Source organism: Hyla sarda, chromosome 11 (assembly GCF_029499605.1).
Source record: "Hyla sarda isolate aHylSar1 chromosome 11, aHylSar1.hap1, whole genome shotgun sequence".
In the NCBI taxonomy this organism is placed as follows: domain Eukaryota; kingdom Metazoa; phylum Chordata; class Amphibia; order Anura; family Hylidae; genus Hyla; species Hyla sarda.
The window spans coordinates 46097231-46116674 of NC_079199.1; the positions used below are offsets into that span (position 1 = coordinate 46097231).

Here is a 19444-nt window from a genome sequence, read left to right on the forward strand (position 1 = left end):
CTGGCGGGCCCCATTTGACTTGTAGTTCAATGGCTTCCATCATGGTGTCCAGTCTTTTGACATGCATGCTGTCAAATCTGATGGAGCTACCAACAGTAGTGTGTACACAGAAAAAATGTAAAATTCCATTTACTCCAACATAGAAACTGACAGCTGCAGTAAATTATGGCTGGATCAGACTACTCAGGGTCTGTTTGTAGTCTGTAGCCATGGAGATACATTGGTCAGCAAAGGTGCTGTAGACATATAAAAGTAAGGACCCTTTGCATGTGCTTAATTATTCATATTAGATGCATTTGGACAAAAACATAGCTGTGAATGTGGATATATGCTCTTATATGCCTTTTTAAGGGGGGATTTCCCACCATAGAAAGTGATGGCATATTTTCTTAATAACTAGTGCTGGAGCGTCTTTATTGATTTTATTTTTTATGGGGAAAAAAAAAGGAAGTTTATTTTATATTTTATTAAAACTATTAATAGCAATCGTTAGATTGCTATTTACTGTTTAGTACTATGTAATATCATAGTACCGATCAGTACTACCGGTAATCTTCTTGTACAGCATGACTGTGCAGACTGCACAAAAAGATAGGCCATCCTACACAACAGAGGCTGGTAAGAAACCTCCTGCAGCCATTTGCACTCATCGGACTCCCACGATTGCATTGCAAGGGTCTGAGGAGCCCACACGAACCCTCCATTTTCACTATTAATACTGTGATGAAAGCATCTTTAGGGAAATGACGGACATACAGTCATGGCCATAAATGTTGGTACTCCTGAACTTTTTTTTTTTTTAATATGAAGTATTTCTCACAGAAAAGGATTGCAGTAACACATGTTTTGCTATACAAATGTTTATTCCCTTTGTGTGTATTGGAACTAAACCAAAAAAGGGAGGAAAAAAAGCAAATTGGACCTAATGTCACACCAAATTCCAAAATGGACAAAATTATTGGCACGCTTAACTTAATATTTGGTTGCACACCCTTTGGAAAAAATAACTGAAACAGTCGCTTCCTATAACCATCGATAAGCTTCTTACACCTCTCAGCCAGAATGTTGGACCACTCTTCCTTTGCAAACTGCTCCAGGTCTCTCTTATTGGAAGGGCGCCTTTTCCCAACAGCAATTTTAAGTTCTCTCCACAGGTGTTCAATGGGATTTAGATCTCGACTCATTGCTGGCCACTTCAGAACTCTCCAGCGCTTTGTTGCCATCCATTTCTGGGTGCTTTTTGATGCATGTTCCTTCTGGAACACCCAAGATCTCGGACGCAAACCCAGCTTTCTGACACTGGGCTGTACAGTGCGACCCAAAATCCATTGTTATTCCTCAGATTTCATGATGCCTTGCACACACTCAAGGCACCCAGCACCAGAGGCATCAAAACAACCCCAAAACATCATTGAACCTCCACCATATTTCACAGTAGCTACTGTGTTCTTTTCTTTGTAGGCCTCATTCGGTAAACAGTAGAATGATGTTCTTTACCAAAAAGCTCTATCTTGGTCTCATCTGTCCACAAGACGTTTTCCCAGAAGGATTTTGGCTTACTCAAGTTCATTTTGGCAAAATGTAGTCTTGCTTTTTTTATGTCTCTCTGTCAGCTGTGGGGTCCTCTTGGGTCTCCTGCCATAGCATTTGATTTCATTTAAATGTTGACGGATAGTTCGCGCTGACACTGATGCTCCCTGAGCCTGCAGGACAGCTTGAATATCTTTGGAACTTGTTTGGGGCTGCTTATCCACCATCCGGACTATCCTGCGTTGACACCTTTCATCAATTTTTCTCTTCCGTCCACGCCCAAGGAGGTAAGATACTGTGTCATGGGTTGCAAACTTCTTGATAATGTTGCGCACTGTGGACAAAGGCAAATCTAGATCTCTGGAGATGGACTTGTAACTTTGAGATTGTTAATATTTTTCCGCAATTTTGGTTCTCAAGTCCTCAGACAGTTCTCTTCTCCTCTTTCTGTTGTCCATGCTTGGTGTGGCACACACAATGCAAAGACTAAGGGGGAGATTTATCAAAACCTGTCCAGAGAGAAAGTTGCTGAGTTGCCCGTAGCAACCAATCAGATCGCTTCTTTAATTTTGCAGAGCCCTTTTCAAAAATGAAAGAAGCAATCTGATTGGTTGCTATGGGCAACACAGCAACTTTTCCTTTGGACAGGTTTTGATGAATCTCCCCCCAAGTGAACTTCTCTCTTTTATCTGCTTTCAGGTGGGATTTTTATATTGCCCACACCTGTTACTTGCCCCAGGTGAGTTTAAAAGAGCATCACATGCTTGAAACAATCTTATTCATCCACAGTTTTGAAAGGGTGCCAAATTATTTTGTCCAGCCCATTTTTGGAGTTTGGTGACATTATGTCCAATTTGCTTTTTTTCCTCCCTTTTTTGGTTTAGTTCCAATACACACAAAGGGAATAAACATGTGTATAGCAAAACATGCTATCCTTTTCTGGGAGAAATACTTTCAGGGGTGCCAACATTTACGGACATGACTGTAAGCACGATCGCTGATGTCTGCCATTAGCAGCGAGGTGTGCATGTAGTGCCGTGCATGAAGCGAGCAAACCTCTCTTAAACATGACATTATTAACTACGGTAACTATAGTGTATTGAGTAAATGTTCTTTATTTAGCAACATGGGAAGAATTATCATTGGAGTATTGGAAGGCATATTCTGGCAGTGAATAAATAAACTTGGTTTTCAAATGATTTTTTTCTTTTCTTCCCAGGTTACTGCTGGAGTCCCATTGCCAAAGGAGTATACAGAAGAGGTGAGCCTATAAGTGGATATTTTTCTATTGCTGCCCTATAAATAGACCAGTGAAGTCATTTGCTCGTGTTCCACGCTGAAGCGCTTCCCTGCTGCTGTGTTTTGTTAGCCCTGCAAAAGGAGCTGTATTCACATCAGTTTTCTTTGTGAGTCATTCTGCCATGACCCCCGCCACCTTCTTCACAGCAATATTCCCTAGCACCACTTATCAGAACATGGGAATACAATCACCAAATGTCACCATTTCAGTTTATTTTTAATTTTTTTTATCCATTTATTTTTTACCACTTTTTATTTTTATTTTTTAAGGAAAAAAATAGTATTATGCACATAAGGAAAAGAAACGCATTAATTAAAACCACAAATTACACAACCCTCATTCCCCCTCCCCCCACCACAGCAAGTTTAAAATATCAAATAGTCAAATGACCAATGGTCAGCACACACTTTCCAAACAAAAAAAAAAGTGTTTAAAGTTAAGTTCACTATGTAAAAATGAAAGCCCACAAATTTTGCTTAACTGTAATTTTTTTTTTTCATCACACAAATGTTTTTTTTTTTGTTTCGCAGCATGACAGGTGTCATTACAGTTTTTCCTGCAAAAAACAAACAAAAAACAAGCCAGGATATATATGGCTCTGTGGATGAAAAAATAAGAGTTATGGCTCTTAGAAAGCATAGAGAAAGACATAAAAAGCAAACAACGAAAATTGGCCCTATCTTTAAAGGGGTACTTCACCCCTAGACATCTTATCCCCTATCCAAAGGATAGGGGATAAGATATCTGATCGCGGGGGTCCCGCCGCTGGGGACCCCTGCAATATAGCATGCAGCACCCACTTGTATCTGCTTCCGGCAGCGCTGGAGGTTCTGGCTCCCGATCACGCGAACGGAAGATCGTGACATCACGACTCCGCCCCTTTGTGAGGGCACGCCCCCTCCCATAGACTTGCATTGAGGGGGCGGGGCGTGCCATCACACGGGGGTGGAGTTGTGATGTCACGATCTTCCGTTCCTGTGGTCGGGAGCCAGAACCTCCAGCACTGCCAGAAGCAGATACAGGTGGGTGCTGCATGCTATATTACAGGGGTCCCCAGCGGCGGGACCCCCCCCCCATCAGACATCTTATCCCCTATCCTTTGGATAGGGGATAAGATGTCTAGGGGTGGAGAACCCCTTTAAGGGCCTTTGAGACTGCTAACATAACATATACGTCAATGCATATCATAGACGGCAATGCATTCCGTCCAGATTTCGCAGGCGGAACCAAAAATCATAATTTCTGTCGCGAGCACAGCAGAATCCCATTGAATACAATGGGACTCTGCTGCTGCGGAATCTCCAGCAGAATTCCAATGTAGAATGTGAGTGACAATAGCATAGGGCAATGTTTCTCAAACAGGGTGCCTCCAGCTGTTGTAAAACTACAATTCCCAACATGCCTGGACAGCCAGTGACAGCCCTGGCATGCTGGGAGTTGTAGTTTTGCAACAGCTGGAGACACCCTGGTTGGGAAACACTGGCATAGGGAATGTAATTCAGGGCAAATATATTCACTTCTCGTCAAACACAAAGGGTTAAATATTTCTTTCCTTCTCTGAAGCTTATGTACCAATTTTCTCATCATTGTCCTCTGCTGACAGCTGCCTGTGATAGCAGAGCGTCCTTGTAATAAGCAGAAAAGAATCTGCACACGTGAGACTGTGAGACCATATTATGTATTCACAGTTAATTGACAATTTTTGAGATTATACGTTTTTTCTGCACCTGGAAAACTTAGCGCTTAGCGTTCACACATACATAAGTGTCTACCAATGTGCTGCTGTGTGATGAGATTCGGCTCTGCTAGACCTGCCCCACCGTGTGTTTTACAGAGTCCATGTCATTCAGCATCAGTGATCACCAGAACTAGAGCCAGGTTATAAAATATGTAAATAAGAAATACTTCAATTCACCGACAGCAAGAAAGACTCTGCAGCTCCTAGCCACAAATACAGCTGACAGATTCTCTCTAAGGGTACTTAGGGCAACTGACCGTTCCAAAGGGTGAGATAAAAGGACTGCAGTGCCAGATGATCTTCTTATTGACTATTCCTTAAGGCTACGTTCACACGTACAGTATCTGGCGCAGATTTGATGTAAACTGACTGAGCACAGCTTCTAACCGGCAGTAACAAATCCTGCGCATATAATCTGCGCAGGATCCTGTACGTGTGAACGTACCCTGAAGGTATTGTATAATACACTAAATAATGGGCCTCAGCACTTAGTAACAGAAATGTTATTCTTCTATTCTTCAGAACTTGGAGCTTCTGGAAAAAGGCTGCAGTAATCTACGTAAACAGATCGAGAATGCCACCATGTTCGGTGTACCTGTGGTTGTTGCGGTCAATGCTTTCAAGTGAGGACTTTTAGCTTGTTCTGTCTGTTGCAATTTTTATGCCGTGGATCGAGATTGTGTTCATTTAGACTGGTTAACACTAACCTATGCAGACACACTTTTGCATCTATATTACAGCCGCAAGTCCCGGCCTGACCACAGGTCATGAGACCTCAAGTCAGAGTAGGATGCATGCAAAAATATGTCCACATTACGCTAGTGTAAAAACGGCCTCAGTGATATATAGTTCACACTGGGTAATGTGAACGGAATCTACACTCGCAGAATTCCGCCAGCATAGATTCCATCTGGCTGCCGCTCCCATAATACTTAGGCGGTAGGACTACGCGGCCCTGCCCTGTCACCATTGACAGCAATGCAGGGCTCGCGGACTTCCGTGCAAAGAATTAACATGTTCTTTTTTTGCACTGATCAATTTGTAGCGGAATTGTCCGCCGCTGAAATTCCTCAGTGTAAACAGGTCTCACGGAAGACCCATTCACACTGATGTTAATGTTCACCGTGCATAATTCCGCTCCCAGAATTCCGCAGGAATTACGCCGTGTGAACATACCCTTAAAGGGGTTATCCAGGAAAAAACCTTTTTTTTATATATATATATATATATATATATATATATATATATATATATATATATATATATATATATATATATATATATATATATATATCAACTGGCTCCAGAAAGTTAAACAGATTTGTAAATTACTTCTATTAAAAAATCTTAATCCTTTCAGTACTTATGAGCTTCTGAAGTTAAGGTTGTTCTTTTCTGTCTAAGTGCTCTCTGATGACACGTGTCTCGGGAACCGCCCATTTTAGAAGAGGTTTGCTATGGGGATTTGCTTCTAAACTGGACGGTTCCCTAGACAAGTGTCATCAGAGAGCACTTAGACAGAAAAGAACAACCTTAACTTCAGAAGCTTATAAGTACTGAAAGGATTAAGATTTTTTTATAGAAGTAATTTGCAAATCTGTTTAACTTTCTGGAGCCAGTTGATATATAAAAAAAAAAGTTTTTTCCTGGATAACCCCTTTAAGAACAATTGAAAAAAATCCCATTGGTTGCAGTGGCCACTACAGGACAAATGCAGATGTAATATTGAATGAATGGCTGGGCATAAATACATGGAGTGAGAACTGCTGCACGAGGGACGTACCAGTGTGGGGTACTTTCTCAATTATGTCTGTGTGTTTTAACAGTTAATTTATATCTGTGTATTAGACTACTGAAAGCTGTCCTTGTTTTGTACAATGAATACAATGTCCGGATAACTTATTGCATTTTTGCTTCTAGAACAGACACCCAAGCTGAGCTAGAACTGGTTTGCCATCTTGCCAAGGAAGCAGGGGCTTTTGATGCTGTGAAGTGCACTCACTGGGCAGAAGGTGGGAAAGGAGCCGTGGATCTGGCTCAGGCCGTGCAGAAAGCATCTCGGGCACCTAGCGCATTTAAGTTCCTGTATGACGTGGAGGTATCACACATAATATATTGTCTCCTTATTGCAGTAGGTGTAAGTGGATGGAAATAGTCTTATTGAGTTTCCTTTTTCTGCCTAGTTGCCAATTGCTGATAAGATCAGGATAATAGCCCAGAAGATATATGGTGCTGATGACATAGAACTGCTCCCCGAGGCTCAGAAAAAGGCTGAGATCTACACTAAGCAGGTGAGTTAGTGCAGCGCTCTGTATATTGCTTTGTAATTCGTTCTAGGCAGTTCTTACATGAATGCTCATCTGGTCACTGAAGAGACGCCTTAAAGGGGTACTCCGCCCCTAGACATCTTATCCCTTATCGAAAGGATAGTGGATAAGATGTCAGATCGCGGGGGTCCCGCCGCTGGGGATCCCCGGGATCTCTGCTGCAGCACCCACCTGTTGCAGCTTCCGGCAGCGCTGGAGGCTCTCATCCTAACTCCTCACGACCACGGTGACGGGAGATCGTGATGTCACGACTCCGCCCCCGTATGACGTCATGCCCGCCCCCTCAATGCAAGTCTATGGGAGGGGGCGTGGCGGCTGTCACGCCCCCTCCCATAGACTTGCGTTGAGGGGCGGGGCGTGACGTCACATGGGAGCGGAGTCATGACGTCACAATCTCACGTCACCGTGGTCGGGAGCCGAAGCCTCCAGCGTTTACGGAAGCCGCAACAGGTGGGTGCTGCAGCCGAGATCCTGGGGGTCCCCTTTCGATAGGGGATAAGATGTCTAGGGGCGGAGTACCCCTTTAAAACGTCCTAAGTATTATGTTCCATAATTTTACATTTGGTAAAATACTTCTGGATTAGAATATATTCTTACCTAACTAATGAGGTGGTAAAAAAGACATGTCTTACCTATAATCCTACAGTGTTGATCCAGCGGTTGACATTAATAGAAATTCCCCTATTATTTTCATGAAGAAGGTTTCTGGGAAATTAGGTTTGCATTATGATGTCTTGTATACGCTGAGGAACATAACTGTATAAAGCACACTACAGAGGAAGCAATCTATGCCAGTCACTCATTGCGTGACACAGGAGAAGGCATTTCTGATATTCTGCAGGAAAAGAGGAGTGGTATTCACATCTGGAAAATGTATGGCACATCCCCCCCCCCTCTGGTACCCCCACCTATGTTGGGATAAAGGGCTCTCCAACTTGCTTGCGGCTGCCTGAGGTGGTCGGAAAGCCAAAAACAGCAGGTGCAAGTGAGTTACACCATTTTTGTAACTCCCACTTTACATGAGAGTTGGGCAAACAGAGTAGCCCCATAAGCTACGCTGTTTACATAACTCCAGGACATACAGCTTTGCCTGTTTTCGGCTTCCAGACCACCTCCGGCAGCCGCAGGTAGTTGGAGGAAGCCAGGAGCCATATTTTCACAAGGTGGGAACATCCCTTCTGACATCAGAATATATGTTGAAGGAAAGTTTGTGTTGCTGTGCGTTATATTGGTATTATTATAAAGCTAAAACCACACTGTGGCCCTTATTTACTAAGAGTGTTGTGTAGGTTTCTGTGGGTTTTAATTCCCTACAATTTATTTTCCATGGTATTTACTAAGGTTTCCCTACATTTTGCTTTTTTTACACATGCTCTGATCTGTCTGGTTTTCCTCCGCTCAAATTCACCACATTTTATGTGAAAACCTTAGTAAATATGTTGTTTTTTTTGTGAAAATGTCAGAAACACGCCCCTTTTCGGAGACCACACACCCTTTCCCCAGGGGCCACGCCCCTTTTAGGGTTTTCTTAGCAAAATGGAGAGTTAGTCAGGGTTTTTTCAATTCTGGCCCAAAATCTGGTGCAGACAGAATTTCTGGCGCACAACCCGACAAAACATGTCGGGTTTGCAATAGTAAATGAGGTCCAATGTGATTGAGTTGCAGCTGGCTACATGCATTAAAAACACCTGTAATGCTGCAGTTAAAGGGGTATTCCAGGAAAAAAACTTTTTATTTATATATATATATAATATACTGGCTCTAGAAAGTTAAACAGATTTGTCAATTACTTCTATTAAAAAATCTTCATCCTTCCAATAATTATCAGCTGCTGAAGTTGAGTTGATCTTTTCTGTCTGGCCATAGTGCTCTCTGCTGACATCTCTGCTTGTCTCGGGAACTGCACAGAGTAGAATAGGTTTGCTGTGGGGATTTGCTTCTACTTTGGAAAGTTCCCGAGACAGGTGTCATCAGAGAGCACTAAGACAGTAAAGAAATCAACTTCAGCAGCTGAAAAGTATTGAAAGGATTAAGATTTTTAATAGAAGTAATTTACAAATATTTTAACTTTATGGAGCCAGTTGATATATATAAAATTTCCTCGATAACCCCTTTAACCTGTGTTTTTTAATGCTTGTGAGCTTTTACTATTTAGCAAATAGTGTGTAGTTTGCTCTGCTTATGGCCAACTGCAGCGCCACCGCATTGTGTTTTTTTACTGGGGAAACATAATAAGCATGTTCCCCTGCAGGTTGTGATTTATGGCAGCCTGCATTCTGTTACCATCTACATGCCCTGTCTCCTGAACGTGGTCCCCCAAATCCTTTCCCGCCTGGTGATACAGTCGCTGGCCCCCTGCTGTGGCTCACCATAGTGGTCCTGGGTTATGACTCTACTGTAGATATATCCTAACTGGAACAGTGCCAACCTGGATGGTAGAATTTAACATTGAAATATGTAATAACAGTAACATTAAATGTAAGAGTTCTAAATATGTCCTCCATTTCTCTTGGCTTACAGGTTTGGGGTCTCTTAGTGGACCCTTTGTGTCCATACAATACAGAGACATTTTAGTGGTTGTTAATGCTTCTTTTCGATCAGCTATAACTGCTGTATGAACAGAGTTAGTCCGCTATGGTCAATATAGATATGTACTCATTAATGTGCTTTTAGTAATAACAATTAACTTGGATAATTACATAAATGAAGGCAATTCTAGCAGTGGATGAACGACTGAGTCACATCATGTAACCTTTCTGGTGTATTCTGCTGTTGCCAAGACGACTCCATTATGACTGACCATATCATTTCCAGTTTTTCTTTTGTGAGATTAGATTTACCTACTTTTACTTTCTTTGTCGCACGTTCAGGGCTTTTCAAATCTGCCAATCTGCATGGCCAAGACCCATCTGTCCTTGTCTCATAACCCAGAGCTGAAAGGAGCCCCGAAAGGCTTTGTCCTGCCTATACGTGACATTAGAGCCAGTGTTGGGGCCGGATTCTTGTATCCATTGGTTGGCACGGTAAGAAACAGTTTCTGGTTTAAATTTGTATAAATGTGGTCATGTCCTTAAGCATCATATTATGGTGTGTGTTTATGTAAGGTGAGTGTTATTGTACTTGGCATTTTACTAGCACTGAGTTTGAGTTACCTTAAATCACATAGTACAGATCCATCTCACCCATTTAGATGTATGGCACGTGCAGAGGTGCAGGGAGGTACATGCAGAAGTCAGCCAAAACAAGACTCTAGCTTCCAGTATATAAAATCACCTCTTTATTCTTGCTTCCATAAGATCAAAGCACACAGAACAAAATATACTTACACGTATCAGGCTACACAGCCCACACTCATAGCAAATAACGAAGGACTATGCAGCCTGAAGCATGTAAGTGTATCTTGTTCTATGTCTTGATCTTATAGAAGCAATAATAAAGAGGTAATGTTATGTTCTGGACGCTGCCATTGTCTTTTGGATTTCTCTTAGTTTAGGGCTCCTGTTTGTGCACCTAAGCAGCTTATCTGAACTTATCTAAAGTTGGACAATAAAGCTGCCCATACACATTAGGCATCGGTCAAACTCACCCAATTGTTAAGCATGCTTTGCATTAATGGAGAGATGGAGGGTAAGCTGCTGCCAGACACTTCTGGTAGCACCCTATATCCCTGAGAGCAAAAGGATCGGGCATTTGAAATCCATACACATTAGATGCTTGGCAGGTCCCACCAAAATCAGTAGGCTCGGGCACCATGTATTTAATGTGTACAGTCAGCTTTAGTTTTCCATGCATCAGATTACTGTACAGTGCTTAAAGGGGTACTCCACTGGGCAGCATTCCGAATGCTGTGTGCGCGCTGCGGGGGTCACGCCCCCTCCATGCAAGTCTATGGGAGGGGGCATGACGCTGCCCAGTGGAGTACCCCTTTAAAGAGAATCCGTCAATTGTATTTGCTGCTAAGAGCTGCAGACACCATTGGATACCTGTTAGAGTGTAAACGCAAACTGTACCCTTCCAGGAGAAGGTGGTGGTTGCCAGACTTATAAAATCTCCTTTTTATTTCTCAGTCAAGTGTCTAGGAGTTGGAGCTGAGCTGCTCAAGTGCTACAGCCTGGCACACTTTCTTGCTTGCCCTCACCTCCCAGACCCCCCGTGATTCATATACAGAGCCCTGTATGTCAGCCAAGTAGAGGCTGAAGTGAGAAGGCATGCCATGAGGCTGTGGCACTTGAGCAGCTTGGCCCTGCCTCCTTGACACTTGACTGAGAATTAAAAAGGTGATTGTATAAATTTTGCCACCACCATCAGCTCCAGGAAAGGGACAGTTTTTTGTTCTTTATACAGTGATCCCTCAACTTACAATGGCCTCAACATACAATAGTTTCAACATACAATGGTCTTTTCTGGACCATTGTAAGTTGAAACCAGACTCAACCTACAATGTTACAGACAGTCCAGATCTGTGAAACGTGACAATGGCCGGAAGAATCGACCAATCAATGGGCAATTTACTGATAAAACCCTTGTATTCCTGAAGCGTATGCACTGACTGGTGTATGCACTGACTAGCTCCCCCCTACAGTACAGAGAGGTATTACATGTTCTGTACTACACTTTACCTGTACCAGGGTTACCTGCTCTTTTGGACACCAGGATAGGGCGACTCCATGTTACTTTTTTAGGACATTGCATGTACTGTACAGGACCCTGAAGAAGCTCCTGTCCTCTACATAGACCAGTGTTTCCCAAGCAGGGTGCCCCCAGCTCTTGCAAAACTATAACTCCCAGCATGCCCGGACAGCCTTTAGCTGTCCAGGCATGCTGGGAGTTGTAGTTTTGCAACAGCTGTAGGCTCCCTGCTTGGGGAAACACTGACATAGACAGTGATTACAGCACCCAGCAGATCTTTCTTAACTCTATATATAATTTATCTATATTAATTATCTACTTATTTTTCTTTAATTCTCACTTTTTCCTATTTTTGGATGACATTGTGGTGCCTTTAGAACCAAATACCAGGTTTCCATAGAGTTATGGTCTCAACATACAATGGTTTCAACATACAACATACATCGTCCTGGAACCAATTAATATTGTAACTTGAGGGAGCACTGTATAGCTATTCAACAGTTTCTGCAGCTCTTAGCAGCAAATCACCCCCTTTGACGAAGCCATATTGTGGCAAAATGTATATTGGTGTATGTAATCTGTTTTCACTGCTTGTTGTTCTACATCTTTCAGTGTTATTTCTATTTTATGCCTCATCTATATCCTTTTGCAGTCAATGTCTCTGCTCATACATATATGGTGTATATGTATCATATTGTTTAAGTGCTTTTTAAAACCGTTTCAAATGTAATCAGTTAGTCCTTGATTTAGGTGCCCCCCCTTAGCATTCACCTGTGTGATGGTGGAAGTAAATCATTTGCTGTTTTAATTGTTTTTCATTTATTTAATCAATATGATATATTTTTTTACATTTCTCTATTTTTGATGAACAGTAAAGACTTTTATGTAAAAATAGGAGCCAGAACAACCTTTGTGCTGACATTGATCTAGTTAGTGACAATGGCCGGAAGAATCGACCAATCAGAATGGGCAATTTACTGGTAAAACCCCTGTATTACTGAAGTGCATGCACTGACTGGTGTCTGGTAGCGCCCCCTACAGTACAGAGAGGTATTACATGTTCTGTACTACACTTTACCTGTACCAGGGTTATCTGCTCTTTCGGACACCAGGATAGGGCGACTCCATGTTACTTTTTTAGGACATTGCATGTACTGTACAGGACCCTGAAGAAGTTCCTGTCCCCTACATAGACCAGTGTTTCCCAAGCAGGGTGCCCCCAGCTGTTGCAAAACTACAACTCCCAGCATTTCACCTCTGGGGATTTCACTAGAGATGAGCGAACTTACAGTAAATTCGATTCGTCACAAACTTCTCGGCTCGGCAGTTGATGACTTCTCCTGCATAAATTAGTTCAGCTTTCAGGGGCTCCTGTGGGCTGGAAAAGGTGGATACAGTCCTAAGAGACTCTTTCCTAGGACTGTATCCACCTTTTCCAGCCCTCCGGAGCACCTGAAATCTGAATTCATTTATGCAGGATAAGTAATCAACTGCCGAGCCGAGAAGTTCGTGACGAATCGAATTTACTGTAAGTTCGCTCATCTCTAGATTTCACCTCTGAAGCTAATACAGGCTGGCAAGATCATGCAATGTATTCATAAAGGTGCTTAACTGTAAAACAGTGTTCAAACTTGGAAGTTGATTCCTTATAGATCAGCTAGGTTAGTACATTATTTAATATCTTTGTGTGTTTTAACCATCAAGTAACCATTTAACCTGTACAAGCCATAGTGTCTGCTCTTTTATTTCCATACAGTAGAGACAATTTCTGTAAAATATAAAAACGACATTAGTTATATATTAAAATTTACACAAAGATACAGCCTGGCTAAGGCCAAAGAACGAATAAGGAAAATGTGCATTTTGAAGTGTGATTCACATTTAATATGGGATGAGATCAGTGTATTAAGGATCTGACTCAACCATGAATAACTTTTATGTTACCTCAGTTGTCCTAGGAGATGTCATTTGCTTGGATTTTGGCCAAATTGGCCATCATTTTTTAGTGCTGTAAAACAGGGCTGTGTCGGGTATTGCTGCTCATCTGTAATTACCTGACGGGCAGAGCAACAAAACCAGATACAAACCATTGACCAGGGTGGCACTGTGGTTGGGGAAAAAACTACTTTAGATCCTTAAAGGGGTACTCCGCCCCTAGACATCTTATCCCCTATCCAAAGGATAGGGGATAAGATGTCAGATCGTGGGAGTCCCGCCGCTGGGATCTTGGCTGCAGCACCCACCTGTTGCGGCTTCCGGCAGCACTGGTGGCTCTCATCCCAACGCCTCACGACAACGGTGACGGGAGATCGTAACGTCACGATTCCGCCCCCGTGTGACGTCATGCCCCGCCCCCTCAATGCAAGTCTATGGGAGGGGGCGTGACACCCCCTCCCATAGACTTGCATTGAGGGGGCGGGGCGTGACGTCACAATCTCACGTCGCCGTGGTTGGGAGCCGAAGCCTACAGCGTTTCCGGAAGCCGCAACAGGTGGGTGCTGCAGCCGATATCCCGGGGGTCCCCAGCATCTAGGGGCGGAGTACCCCTTTAAAATTAGTTTTCTGACATATGCGTTATACGAATCCCAGTGGTTAAACATTCCCCCCCCCCCCTGCACATTTAAACTGATTCTACTTGCTGGAGAGAGCAGGATCATACAATACAGGAATGTGGGTGCACTACTGTGGTAGATGTATACAATGACATGTGCTGTCGCTCCCCATTAAAATAAATGGGAGTTTGACAAAAATGAGTGAAACCATTTGGCTGTCTCCAAAACTTCCATTTATTTCACTGGGTTTTCAGTAGTGTAACACTACAGCAGAACTAAGGACTAAATGTATTCTCCATGGGGCCCCAGGTAAGCAGGTGCCAGGTAATTGAATTCCCTGCTGCTCTTTGTGCAAGAAGCACTTCTTCTCATAAATGGATCTTTCACACAAGCCGATTTCGTATCAAACTTGCAGCGATTTTCCCGCTGTGAGTTTGAAAGGGGCAGGCTCTGAGCGGACTGTCCGTAGCAGATTTTCAACAGCGGAATCTTTGCTGTTGAAAATCCACCGCAGACCTGATTGACTTCAATGGGGTCTGCTGCAGATTTTCTGCAGCGGAGATTCGACTGCTGAAAATCTGCTGCGAAGAGCCCGCCCCTTGAAACCCGTTGCGAGTTTAAAATGAAATCCGCTTTTGTGAATGCACCCATAGGAAGTGATTGAGTAGATGTGTATTAGGGTACGTTCACTCGGGACGGTTACCTGCAGAATTTCTGCAGCGTGTTTGCTGCGGAAAATCCGCAACAGATCATCTGCTACCATTGAATTCAATGGGTCTGAAGGAAAATCTGCAAAACTGCCCCTATCGCGGAATTTCTGATGACCCATTGAAGTCAATGGTAGCAAAATCCGCTGCGGATTTTCCGCAGCAAATACGCTGTGGAAATTCCGCATGTAATCCGCCCGTGTGAACGTACCCTTAGAGAGTTGCTCACAATACAATTGCCCAATTTTTTATTAGATTCAAACATGAAGCCAAAAAAAGCATAAAGGGGGTTTCTGATGACTTTTATGACTATTGAACCATGCTGATAAAGCACTTGTTTTCTGTAGATGAGCACGATGCCTGGCCTTCCAACCAGACCCTGCTTCTATGACATTGATCTGGATCCTGTAACAGAACAAGTGAATGGATTGTTTTAACATCACATAACATTACAGGTATTAACCATTATATCTTCCAGTGGGTTACCAGATTCTAGTCCTTTAAACGGGCACTCTCATTAAAAAAATGTTTTGCTATTGCACTCCTTATGGTAAATAAAATATCTTTCTAATGTCCTTTTTGTTTTTTGTTTTTTTAAATGAAGTTTTCTATATTTTATTTGTGTTTAAAAAAAGCTGCCACTAGGTGTCTCCCTACTTGTCCAGAGCACATTTCCCCCCATCTCTTGCACAGACTTTGGAGTCCTGTTGTAGGCAGCAGAAATAACAAAAACGGAACTTATTCCAAGCGCCAGATCCCTTGAAATAGTCAGTCAGCAGTTTTTGGCACCACATCTGCTTTCAGCTCCAGCACAATGCGCCCCAGCGGCTGGTTGTCTGCTACTACATCCAAGTACACCACAGGGTTTTCTTTATTAGGGCCACAATTCAATGTTCTTATGGAGGTGAGGGGCCCGGGCCAGCAGATCCTCATACATTTCCTCTGTAGCCTACAGCTGCTAAAAAGTACTAAAAGGATTAAGATTTTTTTTTAATAGAAGCAATTTAGAAATCTGTTTAACTTTCTGGCACCAGTTCATAAAAAAAAAAAAAAAAAGTTTTCCACCCCTGTAACCCTTCAGATGCTGTGATAATATGCAATGTTTTTAAATGTGTGTAATATGTAGACTATTAATCTAAACGTTATGTTTTTTACACGTTAGTAGTGTACTCACTTTCTGTACGACAATTGATCACCATATTTGGCGGCCATATTGGATTACGCTATATTCTGCAAACATTGGGGGGGAGATTTATCCAAATCTTTCCAGAGGAAAAATTGCTGAGTTGCCCATAGCAACCAATCAGATCGCTTCTTTCAGTTTTCAAAGGGTTTTGATAAATCTCCCCCATTGTTCTGACCAATAATTTTTGAGAAATCTATGTGAAAATTAGCACACATGTTCGTGATCACTTTCTGTACCACTGTTGATCACCAGATTTGGTGGCCATGTTGGATTGCGCAATATTCTGCAAACAGTTTTCTCTAAAATAATTGGTCAGAACATTGCGAAAATTAACATGCATGTTCATGATCACTTTCTGTACTAGTTTTTTTTTTTTTTTTCCGCCACTCCTGTGGGGAGGGGGGTGGGAGAAAAAGAAAAATTATATATTTTTAATGCTTCTTAGGCATATGTATTTTATACTTTTTTTAATTTTTTTTGCTGATGTAACTTTCTAGGTTCTATGGAAGTGTTGCATTTGTCTTTTATATATGAATCCAACTTTTTGTATATTTGTGTATGAAATGTAACAATTGCAATGTATGTAAAAACTGCCAGGGTGTCAGAAAAAAAATACAAAAACCTACTTACCTGTGGCTGGGTCCCCTACCTGCCATGTGTTATTTATAATGGTGGTATCTATAAATGTGGCAGAAAGACGTTTGAGCCCTCTTCAGGCACTACAGGCAGATGCATCTGCTATTACTTCACAACTGTGTGCAGAATATTACATAAGTACTTGGTGGATATTGTGGAGCTGGAACTAATATTTTTTTTTTCTTCTCCCAGGCTGCGATACTGGATAATCTGCATTGACAACAGGGGCGGACACTGCATGTAAAGGCCCCCTGTGCATGGGACCTAAGGGCAGCACACACATTAGACACCCTTGAGGCAACTCAAATGCAGTAAGCTGGAGACACACATCAACATGTGCAGCACAGATCCATCCCTGGTTGATGCCATGGAAAAGTTGCAATTGAAATTTTGCTTCTTGAAGGGAGTAGTGCAGTGAAACATAACTTATCCCCTATTCAAAGGATAGGGGATAAGTTATAGATCACGGGGGGCTGACCACTGGGACCCCCTGCGATCTCCTGAACGGGGCCCTTGCAATCGGCCAGAAGCAGTCGTTCTGACCCCCGCAAGAAGCCACGGCCAACACGGCCCCTCCATGTATCTCTCCATGTGGGGGTCAGCATGCCCCCTTCCAGCAGACTGCTGGGGCCCCGTTCAGGAGATCACGGGGGTCCCAGCGGTCGGACCCACTGCAATCTAGAACTTATCCAAACAATAGGGGATACGTTATGTTTCACTACAGAACTCCTTTAATGTTTTTACTTGGTCATTTTTGTAAAAAATATTTTAAGTGTATTTTTCCCCTTAGGTATTTCCAATCTGTCAAAAAAGAGAAAAACATTTGATGGTTTTACAGAAGTCAATTGTTTGTGTGTGTGTGTTATTTCTCAATTTTATATGTTTTCATTGTAATGCTATGGAAAGGTTATTTCAGTTGCTACTAGGGGAAAAAAAAGTTAATGTATTATTAATTTAAGGAGTAGAAAAGCATGTCCTGGTCATGCAAGGGTGGATGCACGTTCAGAAGATTTATTGCAGAAATTTTAGCAACTGTCCCATTCATGTTTATGGGGCTTGCAGAAATCCACTTGCTGGCCCTGCCCTACACAATTCTGCCTGTTATATAGGTTATAAGGTGGAAAAAAAGACTAGACAAGACAAAAGTTAAACCTAAAACCTGACTGTGTTGATCCAGAGGAAGGCAAATACCCCCCATGAGGCTGATACCAATTGCCCCATAACACGGGAAAAATTCCTTCTGGACCCCAAATATTGTGATCAAAATAAATCCCTGGATCAACGTTCTATCTCCATAAATCTAGTATCCATAACTTAAATGTTTTTTCCTGAGTCAGCCAGCACAACATCATGTGGCAGAGAGTTCCATAGTTTCACTGCTCTTACAGTAAAGAATCTCTGTCTGTGATGATGGTGAAATCGTCTTTCCTCTACACGTAGAGGATGGCCCCTGTCATTGTTACCGGCCTAGGTATAAAAAGATCACGAAAAAGATCTCTGTACTGTCCATTCATATATTTGTACATTATGATCAGATCCCCCTAAGACGTCTTTTCCCTAAACTAAATAACCCCAAGCTTGAAAACCTTTCTTGGTCCTGTAATCCTCCCATACTATTAATTATCTTTGTCGCCCTCCTCTGCAGCCTCTCTAGTTCAGCCATGACAACCTTGTATACAGGTGCCCAACATTGGACACAATACTCCAAATGTGGTCTGACTAATGTTTTATAGAGAGGCAAAACTAAGTCCCTGTCCCAAGCCTCTTTGCCTCCCCTGATAAATCCTGTGACTTTATTAGCCTTGGCAGCAGCTGCCTGGCACTGATCACTAAAGTTGAGCTTACTGTACCCCCACATTCTTTTCGGTAGTAGTTTTATCTTATGTTTTTTTATTATTAGCACTTCATTTTACACTTTGTTTTTATGTCCCAAGTACATAACCTTACATTAAACTTCATTTGCCATGTCTGTACCCAAGCACCTCATTTTATGTTCAAACATTTTGTATCAAATGCCTTTAGAAAAAAAACAGATACATAACATCCAAAGCTTCACCCAGGTCCAATCTATAACTGACCTCCTCATAGAAGTGTTTGTGTTATGTTGTAATTTAAATGTAAGTTAAAAAGAAAATTTTAATAAATAATGCACTATAGGGTAAATTCAGATAAAGTATCTAGGCTAGTGTTGTGCCTGGTCAATCTGTCCCCCTGGTAGAGAGTCCCCAGCAGCTGCTGCCCCCTCGGCATCCCGAAGACTGTGGTGCTGATCAAGCAATGAAAAGAAAGTCAATTACAGGACTTTAATTCCATGGTCCTTTTAAGACAACACGTTTTGGATGACTGACAGAAATGGATAGACCTGATGAAGAAAATGTGGAGTATGCAAAAAGAACGGGGTTTTGTATGAGAGCGCTGCTGTATATCAACGGTAGTCAAATGAAACAAAAAACAAGCCAGCACTTACGCAGGAATAACTTTTATTGGTAAAAGAAGTCAAAAGTAAAACAGGACAACGCGTTTCGGCGCACACTCGCGCCTTCCTCAGGCCTACATATAAAATTTTGTGTAGTCCTAGCCGAGAATCCTGCGGGCGTTGGCTGTGCGGGCATGCTGGGAGTTGTAGTTTTGCAACATCTGGAGGTCTGTAGGTTGAAGACTGCTCTAGAATATTCCCACATATTACCCTATCTCTATTTTGTATCTTAAATATACGAAATGTGATAAAAGAATACTGTGCAGTATATATTAAAAAGATAGCAGCCAATCAGATTGCTTCTTTCATTTTCCAGCTGCAAATTTGTAATATTAAGCAATCTGATTGGTTGCAATAGGCAAC

General features: G+C 42.3%; 1 protein-coding gene across 5 annotated transcripts in view; it reads left to right on the forward strand.

Moving 5' to 3' along the window:
- MTHFD1 (methylenetetrahydrofolate dehydrogenase, cyclohydrolase and formyltetrahydrofolate synthetase 1) overlaps window positions 1-17450 on the forward strand; it is a 97496-nt gene extending 80046 nt beyond the window's left edge. For 4 of the 5 annotated variants that reach the window (XM_056545282.1, XM_056545284.1, XM_056545285.1 and 1 more), the window contains 7 exons: window positions 2750-2791; window positions 5091-5191; window positions 6489-6666; window positions 6752-6859; window positions 9766-9918; window positions 15131-15238; window positions 16798-17450. In XM_056545282.1, the coding sequence (XP_056401257.1) occupies window positions 2750-2791; window positions 5091-5191; window positions 6489-6666; window positions 6752-6859; window positions 9766-9918; window positions 15131-15220 (672 nt within the window). In that variant the 3' untranslated portion in view covers window positions 15221-15238; window positions 16798-17450. Of the gene's footprint in view, window positions 1-2749; window positions 2792-5090; window positions 5192-6488; window positions 6667-6751; window positions 6860-9765; window positions 9919-15130; window positions 15240-16797 lie in introns of all 5 variants that reach the window. The other variant, XM_056545283.1, reaches the window with a different exon arrangement.
- Window positions 17451-19444: the final 1994 nt, after the last annotated feature.